We start from the raw sequence: 19,519 nt of genomic DNA on the forward strand, positions 1-19,519 counted from the left end.
TGTATTATTATTTATTAAGTTTAAGCAATAATGATTTTAATAAGTAATTACGAAATATAATAATTTGTTCCACGATTTAGGCCTACTATAGGGAATGAACGAATTAACGAACGAATGAATTCGTGGCAGCTAAGCCTAAACAAGAGAATGAATACTTAATTCGTGGCCATAATTTAGACTAAACGAAAAAATGTATTCTTAATTCGTGGCCATAATGTAGTCCTAGCATAAAAGAGAACTAGCCTATTCTAAATTCGTGGCTGTGATTTTGTCTGCATGTCATGATCGGGGCTCCGCACAACCGAATATAACCTTAGCCTACCTGTTTATTCACTTATTATGGTATGTAACTAGCTCACCTTTTGCTGCACCATGTTTGCATACATCTTCGTGCTTTCTGTAATCAATATGAATCTGTGCTAACTTTAACAGTCTCCCCGCACTCCCTCTCAGTTTATTCTCCCTGCTCATTCTTAACTTTTATTTTTACTTTACATCTATGTATAAGGCTTGCAACTTTGTTGAAACAATATCTGAACTCCATAACTGCTCTACTATTCTTGATCTCTACAGATTCTCAATCTCGAACAAGCAAATCACCAAACGGCATTCTGGGTTGAGCGAGCGGCACTGAGCGTATTGAGCGAGCGGAGCGGAATATTCAGAATGGCGCTCTGCGCTCTTAAGGAAATATTACCACTCCGCTCCGCTCACATGCTCTGCTGCTGACATCCTTTAACAATGCATTTGTGCAAAAACGTACACCTTTTGGACCAATTTTGCAGCATGATTTCTCGACTGCCACAAATACTGCCTTAACAAAATATTAATTTTGTGCACTTTTTACTGTACCAATATTTTAAATTGGCCTTTGAACTTAGCTTTATTGCATGTCAAAAAAAAAACCTTACCTTGCCAAAGCACTGACAGAACCCATCTAGTGGTGTAGTTGAGTGCTCCAAATGCAAACTTTGCTTGCAACAATCAGGCAGCAATTGACAGCGCTCTGATCCATTGGCATACAGACATGATTGACACTCTCACCCAATGATGTTGGGGGATCCAGTGGGGTCGGCAATCATATTTCAACTCCTGCTATTTCAACTCCTGCTGGTGCCGCCTAGGTGACTGCCTAGCTTTCCTTAGTTTCGCGTAGCCAGACTTTCAGACTGACGGCTGAAGGTCTGGAATCCATGGCAGCTTTCATTGGCCTAGGCCCACCCATGAGGCCGTTTGACCGACATGTCAAACAACCAATCACAGTTCGTTTCGTTCATCGAAAGTTCCGGGGAGTGTAAATGTCGCCACAATAACAGACCGGTGTGTAAAACTCTCGGACGTATTTTAAAGATTATATGTGTCAAACTTTAAATATTTCACATACTTTTGAAAATCCAGCGTTTAGTTGATCCTGATAAGCGCTCGTCGTCACAGTTGTAAACACGACGGCTTTCTTCTTTCGTGAGGGGGTTTGGCAGCACGGCATCTTTGCTTCCAGGCGGAACGTTAAAGAACGCAACACACGTCTCCCGGAAATCCTGTATAATTCAACCAGTCCGATGACGACTTCGAAACTCCTGAAGTGACCACAAAGATCAAAACTCAAGGAAAAAGAAAACAATTCCCGTGCACTGTCAATAGTGCAAAAGTATCAAAAAGGTTTAATTACAACGTTTCGGTTGCATGACCTTCATCAGGTATCTTCAAACATGAAATTACAATTTAAACCACATTTAAAGAGAATTCATAACCAATCTCTTCTTAATTACTCTAATTAAGGAATGCAACAGTTTGGATTTGAGAACATTTAATTACGTGGAAAGAGCATTAGACTATGTGGAAAAAGCTGCTGCACATAGAAGTAGACACTGAATGATATTTATTTGTGTCAAATGCTTGTAAAGTCATGTAGTCTACACACATGGACCTTTTATGCTTAAAGCTTTTCCTGATTGAATTGTTTTTATACTTCATGTTCAAATGAATATTAGTTCAATAACTTACCGTTCTGCCAGTTTTTACCTTTGATATTATAACAGTGATCAAGAATTAAAGTGACGTATTGACTCGGAAGTATGCGGACGTCTTTTTGTCGGGTGCTGTTGCCATGGTGAATCATAATTTCGGAGCTCCATTGATCGTGGCTTTTCATAGTCGTAGTGCATGCGCTAAACTCAGAGTCAACCTACTCAAGAGTTGATTGAACTTATTTCAGTTCAGCTGTTCTGAACCCGAAAACTCAGAGTTTCCCATCTCAGGGTAAGTCAACTCAAGAGTTCAAGTTTCAACTCATAGTTGCTTGAACCTCCTTATTGAAATGGGCCCCTGAAAAACGTCTCCAGTTACTGTCGTAACCTCAGTTCCCTGAGAGACAGGAACGAGACATTGCGTCAGGAATCTGACATGATGGGTACTCCCTTCCTTTCTTAACCTACCTGAAATCTTATTGCACAATGCCAGTGAAGTTGCACGTCATACTAGCCAATGCCAGCCAAGACGGCGAATAGGGGCGGAGCCTCGCCGCTATATAATGTGTCGTCTTGATGGCATAAACTCAGAATCTTCCGACTGAACTACCAGCACAGCAGATCTGAGCAGTGAACATGGCCGCGTACGCAATGTCTCGTCCCCGTCTCTCAGGGAACCGAGGTTACGACAGTAACCAGAGACGTTCCCTTTCGAAGACGGTTCACTTCGACATTGCGTCAGGATTCTGACGCGACGGGGACTGTATAGAACAATGCTGTGAAAACAGCGAAGAGAGCTCAGCCTCAGCGGAGCTGACAGTGTGCTACACACCAAACACTCTCCAACCAATCACAGACGACCCTCTGACAGGCCCCCAGGCAATTGGATGTATATTCCCACCTAAAGAACCAATCAGATCACTCAGAATCCAAATGCAGCCATTTTGCTGAGAGAACGCTTATGCCATCGTACTAAAGATAGGATGTTATAGAGCACAGCAGCATGCATATATATATATAATTAATTAATAATAATTTATGCATTTATCAGATGCTTTTATCCAAAGCAATTTACAGTGCATTCAGGCTATACATTTTCTACCAGTATGTGTGTTCCCTGGGAATCTAACCCACAACCTTTTGCGCTGCTAAAGCAATGCTCTACCATGGAGCCACAGGACTATATATATATATATAAGCATGTAAATGCAAAGTATAATAATTCAGACACAGGATGTGAGCGGCGCGGCCGGGCACAATGATAACAGTATATACACTCAGCTAGCAGCGATAGCCGGTACTAGTGCGTAAATATAAGAGGCCATAAACAAGCTGGTGCACACCTCAAGGACAGAGACGAACTGCCGTCTTGTGCCTCGCTAACCCTTAAGCAGTAATACAGTGAGAGGGCAAAGCACACGATAACACTATGTGTCACAAAGCTTGCTCCAGCAGCACTGGTGGTTTCCCCGCCTCCGAAGGACGCCAGCTCTGGAATGAAAGCAGAAAGCGTCACCTCTCTGAATGGCGTCGAGAGCGACTTGGGCACGTAGCCCAATCTTGGTTAGAGTGTGACATTACAATCACCTGGCCCAAATTGCATGCAGCATTCACTGATAGTGCTTGTAATTCCCCCCACGCACTTGACCGAAGCAAGGGCTCCTTCAGGCCGATAGACTGAAGCGGCTCAAAGGGCGGAAGAGCCAGCACCCCCAGCACCCGAGCCAGATCCCAGGATTGCACAGTGGTCTCAGCCGTCTCACACCTCTCAAAAATCTGATCACCAAATCGTGTTTGCCAACCAATTGCCCATTGATAGTAGCGTGAGAGGCTGAGATAGCTGCAACATAAACCTTAAGAGTGGAAGGCATACTGCCGCCGTCCATCCACTGTTGCAGAAAACCCAGAATGTCAGACACGGGACAGTTCTCCGGGTCACAGCCATTCGATTAACACCATTTAACAAAGACTGCCCATTTAAGAGCATACAATCGTGTCGTAGAAGGAGCTCGCGCCTCCGTAATTGTGTCTATCACGAGGAGAGATAATGAGCCCAGGTGTACCGGTTCCCACACACCATCTGCACATGAAATTTCCACCATTCGGGGTTGGGGTGCCATATTGAGCCGCCCGCTTGAGACAGGAGGTCCCGTCTCAGCGGAATCTGCCACGGGGAAACCGTCAGTATCTCCAGCAGGTCGGGAAACCATGGCCTGTTTGGTCAGTACGGAGTGATTAGAATCACCGGCGCCCTCTCCTCTTTGATTTTGTGCAGCACTTGTGGCAAAATCTTTTGCGGGGGGAACGAATACAACTGGGCTTTCAGCCACGGCATTGTGAGTGCGTCACCGCCCAGGGAAAAGCGCAAAAGAGAGAAGAGTTGTGACCACTTTCCGCCTTGTGACCAGTCCCATCTGGACGCCGCGTCGGTACAGGTTGGGGTCTCGCCATGGTTCCACCACACACAGGCACCAGCGTGTGACCACCATGTTACCCAGGCCCTTCTCGCTACCCCGAGTCTTCAGCCAAATCTGGAGGGGGAGCATATAAAGAAGACTGAGGTGACACACCGTCGTGGCTGCCGCCATCTGTCCCAAAAGCCTCTGATATTCTTTCAGTGCCACGGGGGTTCCGCTCGCTCTCAACTGATATGCTGTGCCCTCAAACGTAAATCTCAGAAAGCGCCTGTGTCGAGGGACGATCTGGATATGAAAATATGCAACTTTCAGATCCACCAAGATAAACAGACACAACAGAGACATTTTCGTGGTCACCTGCAACCACCAAGGGGACCTTGCGAGAACATTTTAGATGCTTTGCGGCGGGCCCGCTGCTCGGCGATCTCCCGTCAGGAATGAGACCTCTGATCTGACGGAGGGGGGCCCCAGGGACGGCTGTCCTTCTTCTTGGGGCCGTGATGCATCTTCGGCGCCCTCTGCCATGCGGTTTTGGCTCGAACAGAAGGCTTCTGATCTGGCGCCGATGCAGCGGGAGCTGGGGGGGGCTTGCTTTGCTGGGCGGTGGAAAGCAGACGTTGACCTACTGCATGCTGAAGGCTGCGCCGCTCTAGCACGTCGTGGCAGGAAGTGACTCATGGCTTTGGAGCGTTTCTGAGCTTCTGAGAAGTGCTCCGCTATGGCCTCCACGGCATCTCCAAAGAGGACGGAGGGAGACGATGGCACATTGAGCAGAGCCTACCTGTCAGCGTCAGCCATCGATGCTGGTGGAGCACCACCATGTAAACCATGCTCTGTCCAATCGCTCGGGCCGTCTTTTAAGGCGAAATCCATCTTCTTGCGTCTTCTACACAGCTGTCTTGAAGTAGGATGCTTGAAAAAGGAAGATTCTTTATGCCACCATTGGCATTGGCAATTGGCCACCACTTCACTGGTGTTGTGCAATAAGATTTCAGGTAGGTTAAGGAAGGAAGGGAGTCCCCATCGCATCAGATTCCTGATGCAATGTCGAAGTGAACTGTCTTCGAAAGGGAACCCACAATACTATAAGGTTTGAATACATCATTGCTTTGCGAGGAGGAGGAAATGGTGGCCTGAGTGGCATCAACAGCTGCTGACTTGCTGCCTTATCAAGCAATGACTTTGCAGGCAGCGTTTGTCCACGAAGACACCTCACGAAAATGATTTCGGACAGGCTTCTGAGACAGCGTAACGGTTTAATGATCCACACAACAAAATCGAACAAGCTTTGGTGACAACTGAGCTAACATTTAATTACTATAATACTGATTTCTTGATAGAAATAACATCAAAATGCAAAACGTTGGTAAGAAACATACATTTACATATAAACTGACCACCAAACCCAACTTTCTGATGCCATCTTCCACCACACACAGGCACCAGCGTGTGACCACCATGTTACCCAGGCCCTTCTCGCTACCCGAGTCTTCAGCCAAATCTGGAGGGGGAGCATATAAAGAAGACTGAGGTGACACACCGTCGTGGCTGCCGCCATCTGTCCCAAAAGCCTCTGATATTCTTTCAGTGCCACGGGGGTTCCGCTCGCTCTCAACTGATATGCTGTGCCCTCAAACGTAAATCTCAGAAAGCGCCTGTGTCGAGGGACGATCTGAATATGAAAATATGCAACTTTCAGATCCACCAAGATAAACAGACACAACAGAGACATTTTCGTGGTCACCTGCAACCACCAAGGGGACCTTGCGAGAACATTTTAGATGCTTTGCGGCGGGCCCGCTGCTCGGCGATCTCCCGTCAGGAATGAGACCTCTGATCTGACGGAGGGGGGCCCCAGGGACGGCTGTCCTTCTTCTTGGGGCCGTGATGCATCTTCGGCGCCCTCTGCCATGCGGTTTTGGCGCGAACAGAAGGCTTCTGATCTGGCGCCGATGCAGCGGGAGCTGGGGGGGGCTTGCTTTGCTGGGCGGTGGAAAGCAGACGTTGACCTACTGCATGCTGAAGGCTGCGCCGCTCTAGCACGTCGTGGCAGGAAGTGACTCATGGCTTTGGAGCGTTTCTGAGCTTCTGAGAAGTGCTCCGCTATGGCCTCCACGGCATCTCCAAAGAGGACGGAGGGAGACGATGGCACATTGAGCAGAGCCTACCTGTCAGCGTCAGCCATCGATGCTGGTGGAGCACCACCATGTAAACCATGCTCTGTCCAATCGCTCAGGCCGTCTTTTAAGGCGAAATCCATCTTCTTGCGTCTTCTACACAGCTGTCTTGAAGTAGGATGCTTGAAAAAAGAAGATTCTTTATGCCACCATTGGCATTGGCAATTGGCCACCACTTCACTGGTGTTGTGCAATAAGATTTCAGGTAGGTTAAGGAAGGAAGGGAGTCCCCATCGCATCAGATTCCTGATGCAATGTCGAAGTGAACTGTCTTCGAAAGGGAACCCACAATACTATAAGGTTTGAATACATCATTGCTTTGCGAGGAGGAGGAAATGGTGGCCTGAGTGGCATCAACAGCTGCTGACTTGCTGCCTTATCAAGCAATGACTTTGCAGGCAGCGTTTGTCCACGAAGACACCTCACGAAAATGATTTCGGACAGGCTTCTGAGACAGCGTAACGGTTTAATGATCCACACAACAAAATCGAACAAGCTTTGGTGACAACTGAGCTAACATTTAATTACTATAATACTGATTTCTTGATAGAAATAACATCAAAATGCAAAACGTTGGTAAGAAACATACATTTACATATAAACTGACCACCAAACCCAACTTTCTGATGCCATCTTTATTTTTTTTAGCTCAACCATCACGGAATGGAATGCACAGGATTATGGGATATCAAAGTCAGCGAAGGTTACATCTATGCTGCCTTCAAAAATTGACCAGATCAAGGCATCTCATGAGACAGGAAGTGAAGTTAACTTTGGATTAGAATGTGCCTTGATGCCTTGAATGTGTCCTCCGAAGACAGCATTTTCCAGTTTTCAGACAGCCGTTGTCTGTCAGAGACCATAACGTATGCGAGTATAAATTTGCTCTTCACTCACTGAAATTGACAGGTGATTTTTTCTTCTCAGTTTTTAAAAAATTAAGGCAATTATCAGTGTATTGATAAAATGTTAATTTTCCAATAAAAGGTGATAAATGTTTACATCAGGGCTGTCCAAACTCGGTCCTGGAGGGCCGGTGTCCTGCAGAGTTTAGCTGAGACAGCGTAACGGTTTAATGATCCACACAACAAAATCGAACAAGCTTTGGTGACAACTGAGCTAACATTTAATTACTATAATACTGATTTCTTGATAGAAATAACATCAAAATGCAAAACGTTGGTAAGAAACATACATTTACATATAAACTGACCACCAAACCCAACTTTCTGATGCCATCTTTATTTTTTTTAGCTCAACCATCACGGAATGGAATGCACAGGATTGTGGGATATCAAAGTCAGCGAAGGTTACATCTATGCTGCCTTCAAAAATTGACCAGATCAAGGCATCTCATGAGACAGGAAGTGAAGCTAACTTTGGATTAGAATGTGCCTTGATGCCTTGAATGTGTCCTCCGAAGACAGCATTTTCCAGTTTTCAGACAGCCGTTGTCTGTCAGAGACCATAACGTATGCAAGTATAAATTTGCTCTTTACTCACTGAAATTGACAGGTGATTTTTTCTTCTCAGTTTTTAAAAAATTAAGGCAATTATCAGTGTATTGATAAAATGTTAATTTTCCAATAAAAGGTGATAAATGTTTACATCAGGGCTGTCCAAACTCGGTCCTGGAGGGCCGGTGTCCTGCAGAGTTTAGCTTCAACCCTAATTAAACACACCTGAACCAGCAAATCAAGCGCTTACTAGTCATACTAGAAACTTCCAGGCAGGTGTGTTGAGGCAAGTTGGAGCTAAACTCTGCAGGACACCGGCCCTCCAGGACTGAGTTTGGACAGCCCTGGTTTACACGATGTGTTACATTGTATCGACTCATTTAGGTGAGAAAAAAAAAAGAAAAAAAGAATTCTCCCATTAGCACCTCTGTGTGTTAATGTTACATAATTATTTAAACTATTGAATTACTTTTGAGACTACATTTGATTTGATCATTTGTACCACATTCCACTTAGCAAGTATTTAGTACTGGCGTCAAGATGCTCTGCAGTATGTCAAGTGGCCATGAAAGTTAATGTTTTGGTATTTTTTGTCTGTGAGAAAGTTTGGTGAATGAACACAGGGATTAGTAAATGAATTTTATTCTCTCAAAACAAGAAGTGTCCTGCAGAGTTTAGCTTCAACCCTAATTAAACACACCTGAACCAGCAAATCAAGCGCTTACTAGTCATACTAGAAACTTCCAGGCAGGTGTGTTGAGGCAAGTTGGAGCTAAACTCTGCAGGACACCGGCCCTCCAGGACTGAGTTTGGACAGCCCTGGTTTACACGATGTGTTACATTGTATCGACTCATTTAGGTGAGAAAAAAGAAAGAAAAAAAGAATTCTCCCATTAGCACCTCTGTGTGTTAATGTTACATAATTATTTAAACTATTGAATTACTTTTGAGACTACATTTGATTTGATCATTTGTACCGCATTCCACTTAGCAAGTATTTAGTACTGGCGTCAAGATGCTCTGCAGTATGTCAAGTGGCCATGAAAGTTAATGTTTTGGTATTTTTTGTCTGTGAGAAAGTTTGGTGAATGAACACAGGGATTAGTAAATGAATTTTATTCTCTCAAAACAAGAAACAATTAAAAATTCATATTGTGTGGCAATTTTCCCATCTCCACAAACTGTGACTCACTCCTCATTTGACAACCAGTGTCCGTTGCGTTGAACAACATGACGAGAATGAACATTGTCCAGTCCACTAAGAGTTCAGAGACTTCGTACAGCACCATCCAATGGGATCTGTTTTTATGACATTTTCTTTATAACAATAATAAAATAAAATATACTTGCAACCTTTTTTTCCAAGTCAACCTTGAATAAATATAAATTTTCTTCTTTTTTCCCCCATGTTTTTTAGTTTTCTTTCATCTGTTTGATTTTCTTTTCTTTTATTCTTTTCAAAACTTCAAGAAAAATGAGTGCCAAGAGGTGGAATGTTGCGTTGAATGTCTGAACCGTCGGCCACAAAAGCTCGACCCTGACCTGAATCTGTGGACGACAGATAGGGGGGATGGCCAAGCCTCTGGTCCACATGCACTGTACACAAAACTGCAAAAAATTCCCAGATGTCTCTATCAAAACATGCTGTATTACTCAGACGGTGTGCTCAATCCATGTTGCAGACCCTTTTCAACATGCTTGCTTTGAATGAATGAGCCATTCTAGTGTAATAGAACACAGTGGAATCATGACAGACCCATCTGATAATCTACAGCTCTGGCTCCACATGAACAAAGAATTATGGCTGCATTTGAAGGGAGGAATGTACAATTTTCATGTTTGTTTTTATAGCAAAATCAATATTGTACATTTATTGTTTTCCTCGGCCATCCCTTGCTTTTTTTTCCATTAATAATATGAGATGCCAAGTCTCACCAGACCACACCTGTAACCGAGATCTGTAAAAATACAGAAAAATATTCGAAAGGATGACAATCACATCGTTATCATTTTGCATTCAGTCTCTTTGAAAATCATGCACTAGAGAATTTCATATTAAAAATAATACAAATTGTTGAAAATGGCTGATCTGGTCATCCTTAAATAAGTTTCTTCCTCTCTTTCTTTTTATTTTTTTTTGTCTTGAGGAAAATAAAACAATTTTTTTGCATCCATGCAAAAAAGAAAGAAAAAAAATCATAAATTTCATACAGTACATCAACAAAGAGAACATCATACCGGAGCACAAAAAGGTCCATTATTTAATTATTTAATTAAATTTTCTTTTCTTTTCTCAGAATTCTGTTGTTTCCTGAATCGAACAGGAACTCTGGCCATATCCATTTCCTCATCACTGAACCTTGAAGAGCGATCCAGTGGAGATCTGGCTTGATGTAGGGTCATTCCCATGAGAATGTCATCTCTCTGAGGTTACCCTTTACTGTCCCATCTTAGCCAAGTGCTTCTCTCTTTATGGATCTTCTTTTGACAGCTTGGCTTACAGTAATGGCTACAATGCATCAAGTTCTAGGTAAGAAACACTGACATCTCTTTGAATTCAACAGAGAGAAAACATCCAGAGTAAAACGGCGTCTTCCTATTCTGGTGGAAATCAGCACTCTTAACGTCCTACAGTTAAGAGTCAGACTCCACTGAATCCCTGGCTGCATCTCTTCAGCGGAACGGAGAGACTTCCTCTATCGTTCTTTCCCTGCGTGTGACAGCAGCATTCATTTTCTTTTCGGTTATTTTTTTGGCAGAAGGACGTAGGCCTTTTCTTAGCCTCTTGTCGCATGGGCTCAGAGGACACAACATCAAGCATGCAGTGTAACCAGGACGTGACCCGTCTCCTCTCTGTCTGTAGCTGGAGCTACTCACGCCGCTCTCTACCGCTCACCTCCTCGTGCCGCTACGACCGAACGTTGGAACTGTCCAGGCCTGAACCTGGAGGTTTACTACTTAAAGGTGCCAAGGTTGGGTCCACTAATGAGGTGGGAGGGAAGAGCTTGTACCAGCCAATCACCATGTTGGTCAGCTCTAAATCGTCTAACAGGATCTGGGCGGCTCCCATGAAGGATTTGTGGTCCATGCGTCCATAGTCCCCCCAAACAATTATCTGTAAAACACGATTGGTAAAGAGTTTCAAAAGATGTGGTGCAGTGTTGTTACTGTTAACTAAAATTAAAACGTCTTAATAAATGAAAGCTAAATAGAAATATAAAAAAATCACATGATAAATTATGAAAAATTAACTAAAATTAAAAAAGGAAACTGAAAATATAAAAAATGAATAAATACTATAATAGTAAACAAATAATACTAAAATAACTGATGTGGTGAAAACATATCTAAGTCAAATTCCACCCCCAAATCAAAAGAAACAAGAAATAAATTACATTTGGCATAACAAAATAAAAATTTTTTTTTGCGTGTCATCATTTAATGACAATTAAGACTTACATGAAAATATTTTTTTTGCTTTAAATATTGTTCATTCTTATTGGTCCTGGTGTTACCTGTAAAACCTTTCCTTCAGGATTCTCCTCAAACTGAAGCTGCTGTTGATAAAGAGGATCCAGTGTTTTTCTTGCCGTCCGTGTTTTCTTTTTGTTGATGCACTTCCCATTGTCCAGCAGATATACTTTTACATAAGGTGCTGCAAATGGAAGACCGCAAGAATTTACATATAAACGTCACAAAATAGTCCAGGGACAGGTCATATTTAAAGAAAAACATGTATATTGTGTCATTGTGAGGCATACCTGGCGTCTGTTTGTTCCCTGGTTTGCCCACCAGGCCTCGAGCCCGAATAACTTCAACATCCAGCCTCTCCTTCCTGTGCACCATACCAATCTGGATGTCACCTGCACAAAAGGCCACATCCAAACTCTTAGAGCAGACAAAAGTTCTCTTTATAGAAACCGTTTGATAAAAGTTACTACAGTGCTATGGACAATCATGACTTTTTTGGTGGAGAATCATGTGTTAAGCCCAAAGTATTTTTGTTTTTTTAAACATACAGTAGTCGACGCGTACTTGTAAAATTCATAATGTATGCACAATTTTTTGTAACTACTTTTACCTTGCACATATGGCTTTGTTTTTATTATTATTATTTTTTGGACTTGTAACTTCGTCCACAAGGTGGCAACACTGTATCTGCCTGTCGTTTCACAGGCCCTGTTTACACCTGCTTTTACAGATGCATTTTCATCGAACTGATCACATGTGGATGACAGTAAGTACAGGTGTACATGAGGTCTAAAACATTTTGAGCTTGTCCACTTTCGACCATTTTCAGAGGTAGCACACCAAACACACCAAAACAATCGATTCATACTTCGTGGTGTTGTGCCAAAACAAATAGGTTAGGATCAAAATCGATGTTACCATTTGTATTCTTTCCATGCGCTTCCTTTCCCGCTTGTTCGTAAGCAGTGTAATGGCTTCATTCATTCTAAGTATTCGTGCACAGCTTTCGCCGTTCCAGCGCAAGTGATGTAGCATGTGATGGAATAAGAGGGTCTAAACCAGGGGTAGTCTCGTGTTGCCAGACATTCAGACAGACAGCAGAAGGTCTGGGAACCTTGGCCGCTTTGAATGGTGGTGACCAGTCCTACTCCTGGAGGGCCAAGTCCTTCAGAGTTTTGCTCCAACCTTGATAAAAACTCACCTGCCTGTAGCTTTCCAGTAACCCTTAGACCTTGATTAGCTTGTGATTTGATTAGGGTTAGAGCTGAACTCTGCAGTACTGTGACTCTCCAGGACCGACATTAGCCAACCCTGGTCTAGGATCTAGACCTAGAAGAATTTCACTTCAACCAGCTCTAACACACTTGCCTCGAAGTTTCTAGTGAGTCTGAAGACCTTGATTAGCTGGTTCAGGTGTGTAAACTGGCTAAACTGCAAGAAAGTGGCCCTCCTGGAGTAGGTTTGGACACCCCTGATTTAGATGAAATTCTAACACAAGTGGTAACAGGAGAAGCATTTAAAAGTCATGTTAAGACCAGGTGTACATGGTAATTGAGATCGAGTAATTGAAAACGCATCTTAATACCAGGTGGAAATAGAACCATAGTCTTCTGTTTCATGGATGAAATGTAACAACATCAAACTACTTGAGACAAAACTGAAATGTATTTTGTGCTTTATAGTGTCTTATACAATACCAAATAAATTTGTACATGTGAACAACAAAAGAAAAAAGTGAGTGACGATACTAACCCATTGGAGGCGTGGCCAATGTCTGTCTCCCTGCCAGCTGGGCGGGGCCAAGACCATCCAAAAACTCAGTGAACTGGCTGTCTGAAGAGATCTTCACTCCAGGGAAGATTAGACTTTGAACAGATAATGGACAGAACATCTGTAAATCAGGTGCTAATAGCCTCTGACAAGACAAGATATCATCACTGACACAAAACCAGCCAACCAGGAATGGTGGTGATGACATCATGTGATTTAACAATATGTGGACCATCAAATTCAGAAGTAGATTTTTACAGTACTTACTTTCCAGGCTTCACCTTATCGCCGTCATCTGTGGTCTCCCGGCTGGGCTGCCGTGTCATCCTGCTCTTCATCTCGACGGCTAAACCAGTCTCTACACTCCGCTGGATCGCCAGACGCACCGGCTTCTTCTTCTTACCCTCCTCTGAAAATAACAACAAGGGGAAGGGAAGATGAGTAAATAAAAAAAGACAAATGTGTGACACTTCGAACCACAGTGTCTCAAGTAGTCCATCTTTTGGTCTTGGTCTTGTCATGGACTTGGACCATGTCCAGTCTGCAGATATGTTTTGTGGTCTGTGCTAACTCAAACAAATGATCTGCTCAGTGCTATCGTGTATCTCAGAGCACACTGTGTGCTGTGGAGGTTCATGTAACACTGACGTAAAACCAGGCTTCATTCACACCACAGGAATCATTCAGAGCCTCTTCCAGTCTCTGTCTTGTCTCAGACTCAACCTACTCAGGTCTTAGCCTGGTCTTGAATGAGTTGGTCTCGACATAACACTGCCACCACACACCCATCTACCATGGGTTGGGCAAACATACAGTCCCATCCCAAACTTGCACCAGAAGAGTTGAGCCAAAAACAGCAAAACATGTTTTGAAAGCACCACAGAGCAATAGTGATCATGCTACAAATGGTTTCTTATTGTTGTCTCTACTCAAGCCAAGTTGGAGAGAGTATTTTAATATCAGAAAATGCATTTTACCCTTTAAGAAAAAAAACATGGTTGACAACCACTGAATGAGATGCTTAAAAAAACATGTTATGACCAACAGAGGGTGTCAGTCTGCCAGTCTGAGCAGCAGGGCAGTCCGGAGTGACCTCCAGTCAGCTTATTCACATATCTATCTATCTATCTATCTATCTATCTATCTATCTATTAGGGGTGTAACTGTACACGGAAGTCATGTACGGTTTGTTACGTACCTCGGTTTTGGGGTCACGGTTCGATACGAGTTCGGTACAACAGGAAATGTATTTTTATTCATTTATTTTGAACAGACAGTAGTGCTAACTGTTGTTTTTGATTTGAATTAGATTGTATAATTTCAGGATTTAAAGCAAAAACAGAATGGTCTGACTTTAGATTTATGAAATTAGGCTACATAAGACACCTGCGCAAAACAGAAACAGCAGACGAACTGAATGAAAATGCAGATTCACTCTCTGACAGCAGGTGGCGCTTATGAAACAGCAGCGATACAGCGTTTCCTTGCTTACCGCTGTAAACAAAGCAGCGCTGTGCTTATAAACACTAATATGCAGTATATGGCGGTAAGGCGAAAAGAAAATTCCATTGAAACATTTCTGAAGACTCTCAGAGATGCATTCATATAAACCCCCACATATTTGTCTCCCTATATTTCAAGAATCTTGAATAGTGAGCTTGATCTGCCTGGTACAGTATTTTCTCCTCTTTACAGACTTCATAAAAATTCCACACAAATTACATTTTGGGAAATGATTGCAATGCAGTTTGTGTGCAACTTTCCCACACTGCTGATTTATAACAGGCAGGCGGTTCTGTGAGCTCTTGCGTGCCATCTGAACTCGCCGTTCTTGCTTTGGGTTGGTGCGCTGATTGTCTTCTCAGCATTGCATTACCGCGCGCGCCCCCTTCTGGATTGATCGCCTATGACTGACTGTATTCGTCCTCTGACTGCATGAACCGAACCGTGACGTCAGTACCGTGATGGTTCGGGACGAATACATGTACCGTTACACCCCTACTAACTATCTATCTATCTTAATGGTACACTACTACATCTGCCTTATCCAATCCAAGCAGACATAACATATATCACACAAACATAAATCACACATCATATACGGCTCTTTGGCTTTCAGTTGGTCACAAACCAAAAAGCTTTCAAAAGAACTGGACATAGCAGAGCCTGTCACACATGGCATGTGTCTTCATTCTTACCTCCGTCTTTCTTGTCAAAGGAGTTCATGCAGGGAAAGTAGACGGCCAGTGCCTCGAAGGAGGCAGACAGACTAAGCCGGCTCTGTGAGCGCTGCATTCGCATGCCGGGGAGAGCGGTGCTGCCATCCTGCCCTTGTCTGCCCATTTTACCACCTCGACACCCTTAAACACCTCTAATAACACTGAAAGAGGGTGGTAAACGTGTAGAGCTGATGCTGTGAGACGGTTTTGGAGAAACAGGTTTGGCAGGATTGTGGTCAAAACCTCTCATCGGTAGCAGCCACGAGTCGTCTTAGTTCTCAGGTCGATATGCGGAGAGGATGACTGTCTAACTGTCTCCTCTGCAGAGCGCTACTTCATCTGAGGGGTGGGAGGGGGAGACGGCAGCATGTGCACGTGGCTTACAGATGATGTGGCCAATCAGAGGCACAGAAACTAAGAGACCCCTCAAATGCTTCTCCAGGAGACAGAGCTCTGCCTAGAGATATGACTGCACATAAACACATACACTTGACTTGCCTTCTGACTGCAGCTTCATCAGTTACTACACACACATGCCCATCCTAACTGACAATTATATGCACACAACAGTGGTTAAAAGTAGCAAAGCTACTCACTTGATTACATTTTTTAGTAGTGTGATAATGCATGCTACTTCATGCAGCATTTTCAAGTAACGAGCTACATTTTTCAATGAAATGCTACATCACTGCATTTTACATCACATTGTATTGTGCACACACATGTACAGTAGAGTAAACAGAAACAACAGATGGATGCATAAAGTCAGCTGAAAGAGATGGTTGTTGGAAAGACTAAGCCAGAATTAGGCCATAGAACAAGGCATTGATATATTTTAAGATCAATCAGTGCAAGTTTCTTTCAGTTGAAACAGCTCAGACTTACATTGTAGTCTGGGACTAGGCTTAAGCCTTGTCTGTGAAACCGGGGGTTTAAGTAGTAAGATTTAGTCTTAACTAATAACGCTCGACTAAGGGCATTTCAAATAAATGCTGTTCTTTTGAGCTTTCTATTTATCAAAGAATCCTGAAATCACAGTTGCCATAAAAATATGAAGCAGCACAACTGTTCTCAACATTGTTAATAATAATAATAAATGTTTCTTGAGCAGCAAATCAGCATATTATACTGATTTCTGAAGGATCATGTGACACTGGAGTAATGATGCTGAAAATTCAGCTTTGATCACAGGAATAAATTACACTTGAAAATATATTACAATAGAAAACAAGTATTTTAAATTGTAATAATATTTCACAATATTACTGGTTTTACTGGTTATTTTTTTATCAAATATTTTGACCGGTGTTGTATCTTACATAAACTCTGCCCCTAAAAGGCACAATCAATTATTGAATAATTTTCATGTCAGTTAAGCTACTCTTCCTGTATAATTTGGTGGTTCTTGTCCAGAATATGCTGTTTGGCACTGTAAAGCTGCTTTGACACAATCAGTATTGTATAACGCGCTATATAAATAAAGGTGACTTGCTTTAACTGTGAAAAGGTCCAGACTTTCTGCGATCTTCATTCAATTATGTTATTTATATTTTCTATTGTTCTTCATTAAACCACTACACTTGCATAAAACCTCATCTTTCAAAGCCTTCTGGTACAAACATTGCAAAGTTATGCTCAGTAAGCTTTACCATTAACAGAGTGGCAACTAGCAGTCTGGTTTTGGTTCTGAAAGGACAATGAAATCTGACATTTTCATTCAAGATTGCAAACAGACACTGCATGATGTACCTCAATGAAGACAGGACCTTCAGCTTAAATGTGAGACAATGTGTACACTCCTGTAAGCTAGAAATATCTTATTGTGTGTGAGATGAAATCATCCCCAGCTCAAAATAGAAATGTCTTGAACCTTCTTATTAAAGTCTGAAGAATACAGTCGTGACTCATATCATCGCTCAAACCTCAAAATGTCAGACAGTAACACAAATAATCTAGTGCATATAAATCCAACAGAGTGCAACGCTTCACATGCCTTTTCTTTATGAAAACACAATCCAACAAATTTAAAACACCATCCAAGCACTACAAATAAATCTGTAATGTAAACCACCGTCTAGTAAGTGTGCCATCTATGTTAAACACTAAAATTGCAATAGTGCAGACAGAAGACTCTTTTTATCTGACACTAGACTCACTGTGTGGTCTCAGCATGTCAGAACAAACTAAAAGCATGCTGGTTTAAGTCATGGTCGCAGACCATGTGAATGATAGGTGTGCTTTATGGCTTTAGATGTTAGATGCAACAAGTCCATGTCCACAGGTTATAGTGTGTAAAACATGGCATGCTTCAAATCTGCACTCACTTTTAAATAAATTTTTTTATTACATATTTTAAAATCCTGCAACTCAGTAAACTGCGATATTAGGCAGACCTTTGGGAATTATGAAGACTGTCGAAGGACTGTAAACATCCACACCAAGTTCAAAGGTTTGGGTTTGTAAGAGTTTTGTTTTCTATTTTTATTTTAAATAACTGATTCTATTTTAATATATGTTAAAATGTAATTTATTCCTGTGATCCAAAGCTGAATTTTCAGCAGCATTACTCCAGTCTTCAGTGTCACATGATCCTTCAGAAATCATTCTAATATGATGATTTTCTGCTCAAGAAACAGTAGCTATGTTTCCATCACCCTATTTTAATGCGCATTTTGAAGGATCTCATGAGAAACGAGTGATGGAAACGTCGAATTTCGAATAAAAATCCCTTAATTCGCAAAAAAAAAAAAAAATGTACGCTCGCTTGAGGTGGTTTTTGACTTGTGCGAAAAAGGGTTGATGTGAATAATGGGAGATGGAAATGCATTTCGTGAATAAATTCCTCCAAGCGCATCAAAAAAGTCATGTGACTTTGCGCTATGTGACGGCAAAACCTGACTAACCAGCGGACTGATCTCATTCCAATTGTGTTTCGTCTGCTCGCTCTGAGGCAAGTAATTTATTATATATGAAAATTACTATATTTTCCTACTTTTCTTAGTGATTTATAGTGCCAGTTTATCAGGAAGTGACGATTTTGTTCTCTTTGACTTATTGGATGGAAACGATGCTTGTTCGCAAATGTTTTATGCAATATTCCAGTTTTGCGCATAAGTTAAATTCGCAAATTTGGATGGAAACCCGGCTATTGACACTTTTCATTAATTTAATATGTCCTTGCTGAATAAAAGTATTAATGTCTTTCAAAAAAAGGTTACCACAAACCTGAATACAGACAAAAAATGAACCTGAAAGAATCTGTGTGACAAAGGAATAGAATATTCCACAATTCATTCATTCAGAATTCAAACTTATAAGCACTCCGGGGAGCTTTAATGGTCCAGTAGGTATATTCTCTTGAATAACAACCAGGTGTTGAAACGGCTCTTTTCCATCGCATCACGTGCTGAGATATTGGCTTGTGTTGTCCTATGACCCCTAACCTCTGCTCCAGGGAACAGATGGACATAGTGAGTGGTCAGCATGTTATTAACCCTTAAATGCATACCTCGGGTCTTTAGCGACCCGGGACATCATTTTTTTTAAGTTAGACATCAACTTTCTTAGTATTCCTCAATCTATTAATTATAAACAATATAACAAGAAAAAAATAGTAAAATATAAAAGAATGCCAGTTTTCTGATAAATTTTTTGTAAAAAGTGTATAGGGTCGCTAGAGACCCGAGGTATGTAAATGTGTAAGCATTTTTCCCTGCGCAACTATGTTTACATATCTGATGACTCAATATGTGCAATGCATCTTTTTTCCTCAAGGTGGCACTGTTTGATACACAATGATGACGTGACGTTTCACTCATAATTACCATAAAACAATTGAATATCATCAGCAAAAATTTTACTGATTTGAATGGCTTTACTGCAGAGTAATTGCTATACGCAATGAAATATAAATATCACTCATTCAGGGGCGCGGGAAGATGTTTTCGGTTGGGGGTGCTGTGCGTGTCTGTGTTGGGTGAAGGGGGGGGGGCGGGGTCACTTACGTCGGTGCTGGGGCTGGGGTTGTTTGGATGCCGAGTT

The 19,519-nt window shown here is 42.2% G+C and overlaps 1 protein-coding gene across 1 annotated transcript in view; it reads right to left on the bottom strand.

Annotated features, from left to right (window-relative positions):
• Positions 1-9,020: 9,020 nt before the first annotated feature.
• LOC107569304 (regulating synaptic membrane exocytosis protein 2-like) overlaps positions 9,021-19,519 on the bottom strand; it is a 105,658-nt gene continuing 95,159 nt past the window's right edge. The window contains exons 36-40 of the mRNA XM_016255361.1: positions 13,527-13,668; positions 13,242-13,354; positions 11,780-11,881; positions 11,534-11,673; positions 9,021-11,133 (exon numbers count right to left, since the gene is read on the bottom strand). Coding sequence (XP_016110847.1) covers positions 10,927-11,133; positions 11,534-11,673; positions 11,780-11,881; positions 13,242-13,354; positions 13,527-13,668 — 704 coding nt within the window. The 3' untranslated portion in view covers positions 9,021-10,926. The remainder of the gene's footprint in view (positions 11,134-11,533; positions 11,674-11,779; positions 11,882-13,241; positions 13,355-13,526; positions 13,669-19,519) is intronic.

This window comes from Sinocyclocheilus grahami, unplaced genomic scaffold (genome assembly GCF_001515645.1).
Source record: "Sinocyclocheilus grahami isolate Dianchi unplaced genomic scaffold, SAMN03320097.WGS_v1.1 scaffold1331.1, whole genome shotgun sequence".
NCBI lineage: Eukaryota > Metazoa > Chordata > Actinopteri > Cypriniformes > Cyprinidae > Sinocyclocheilus > Sinocyclocheilus grahami.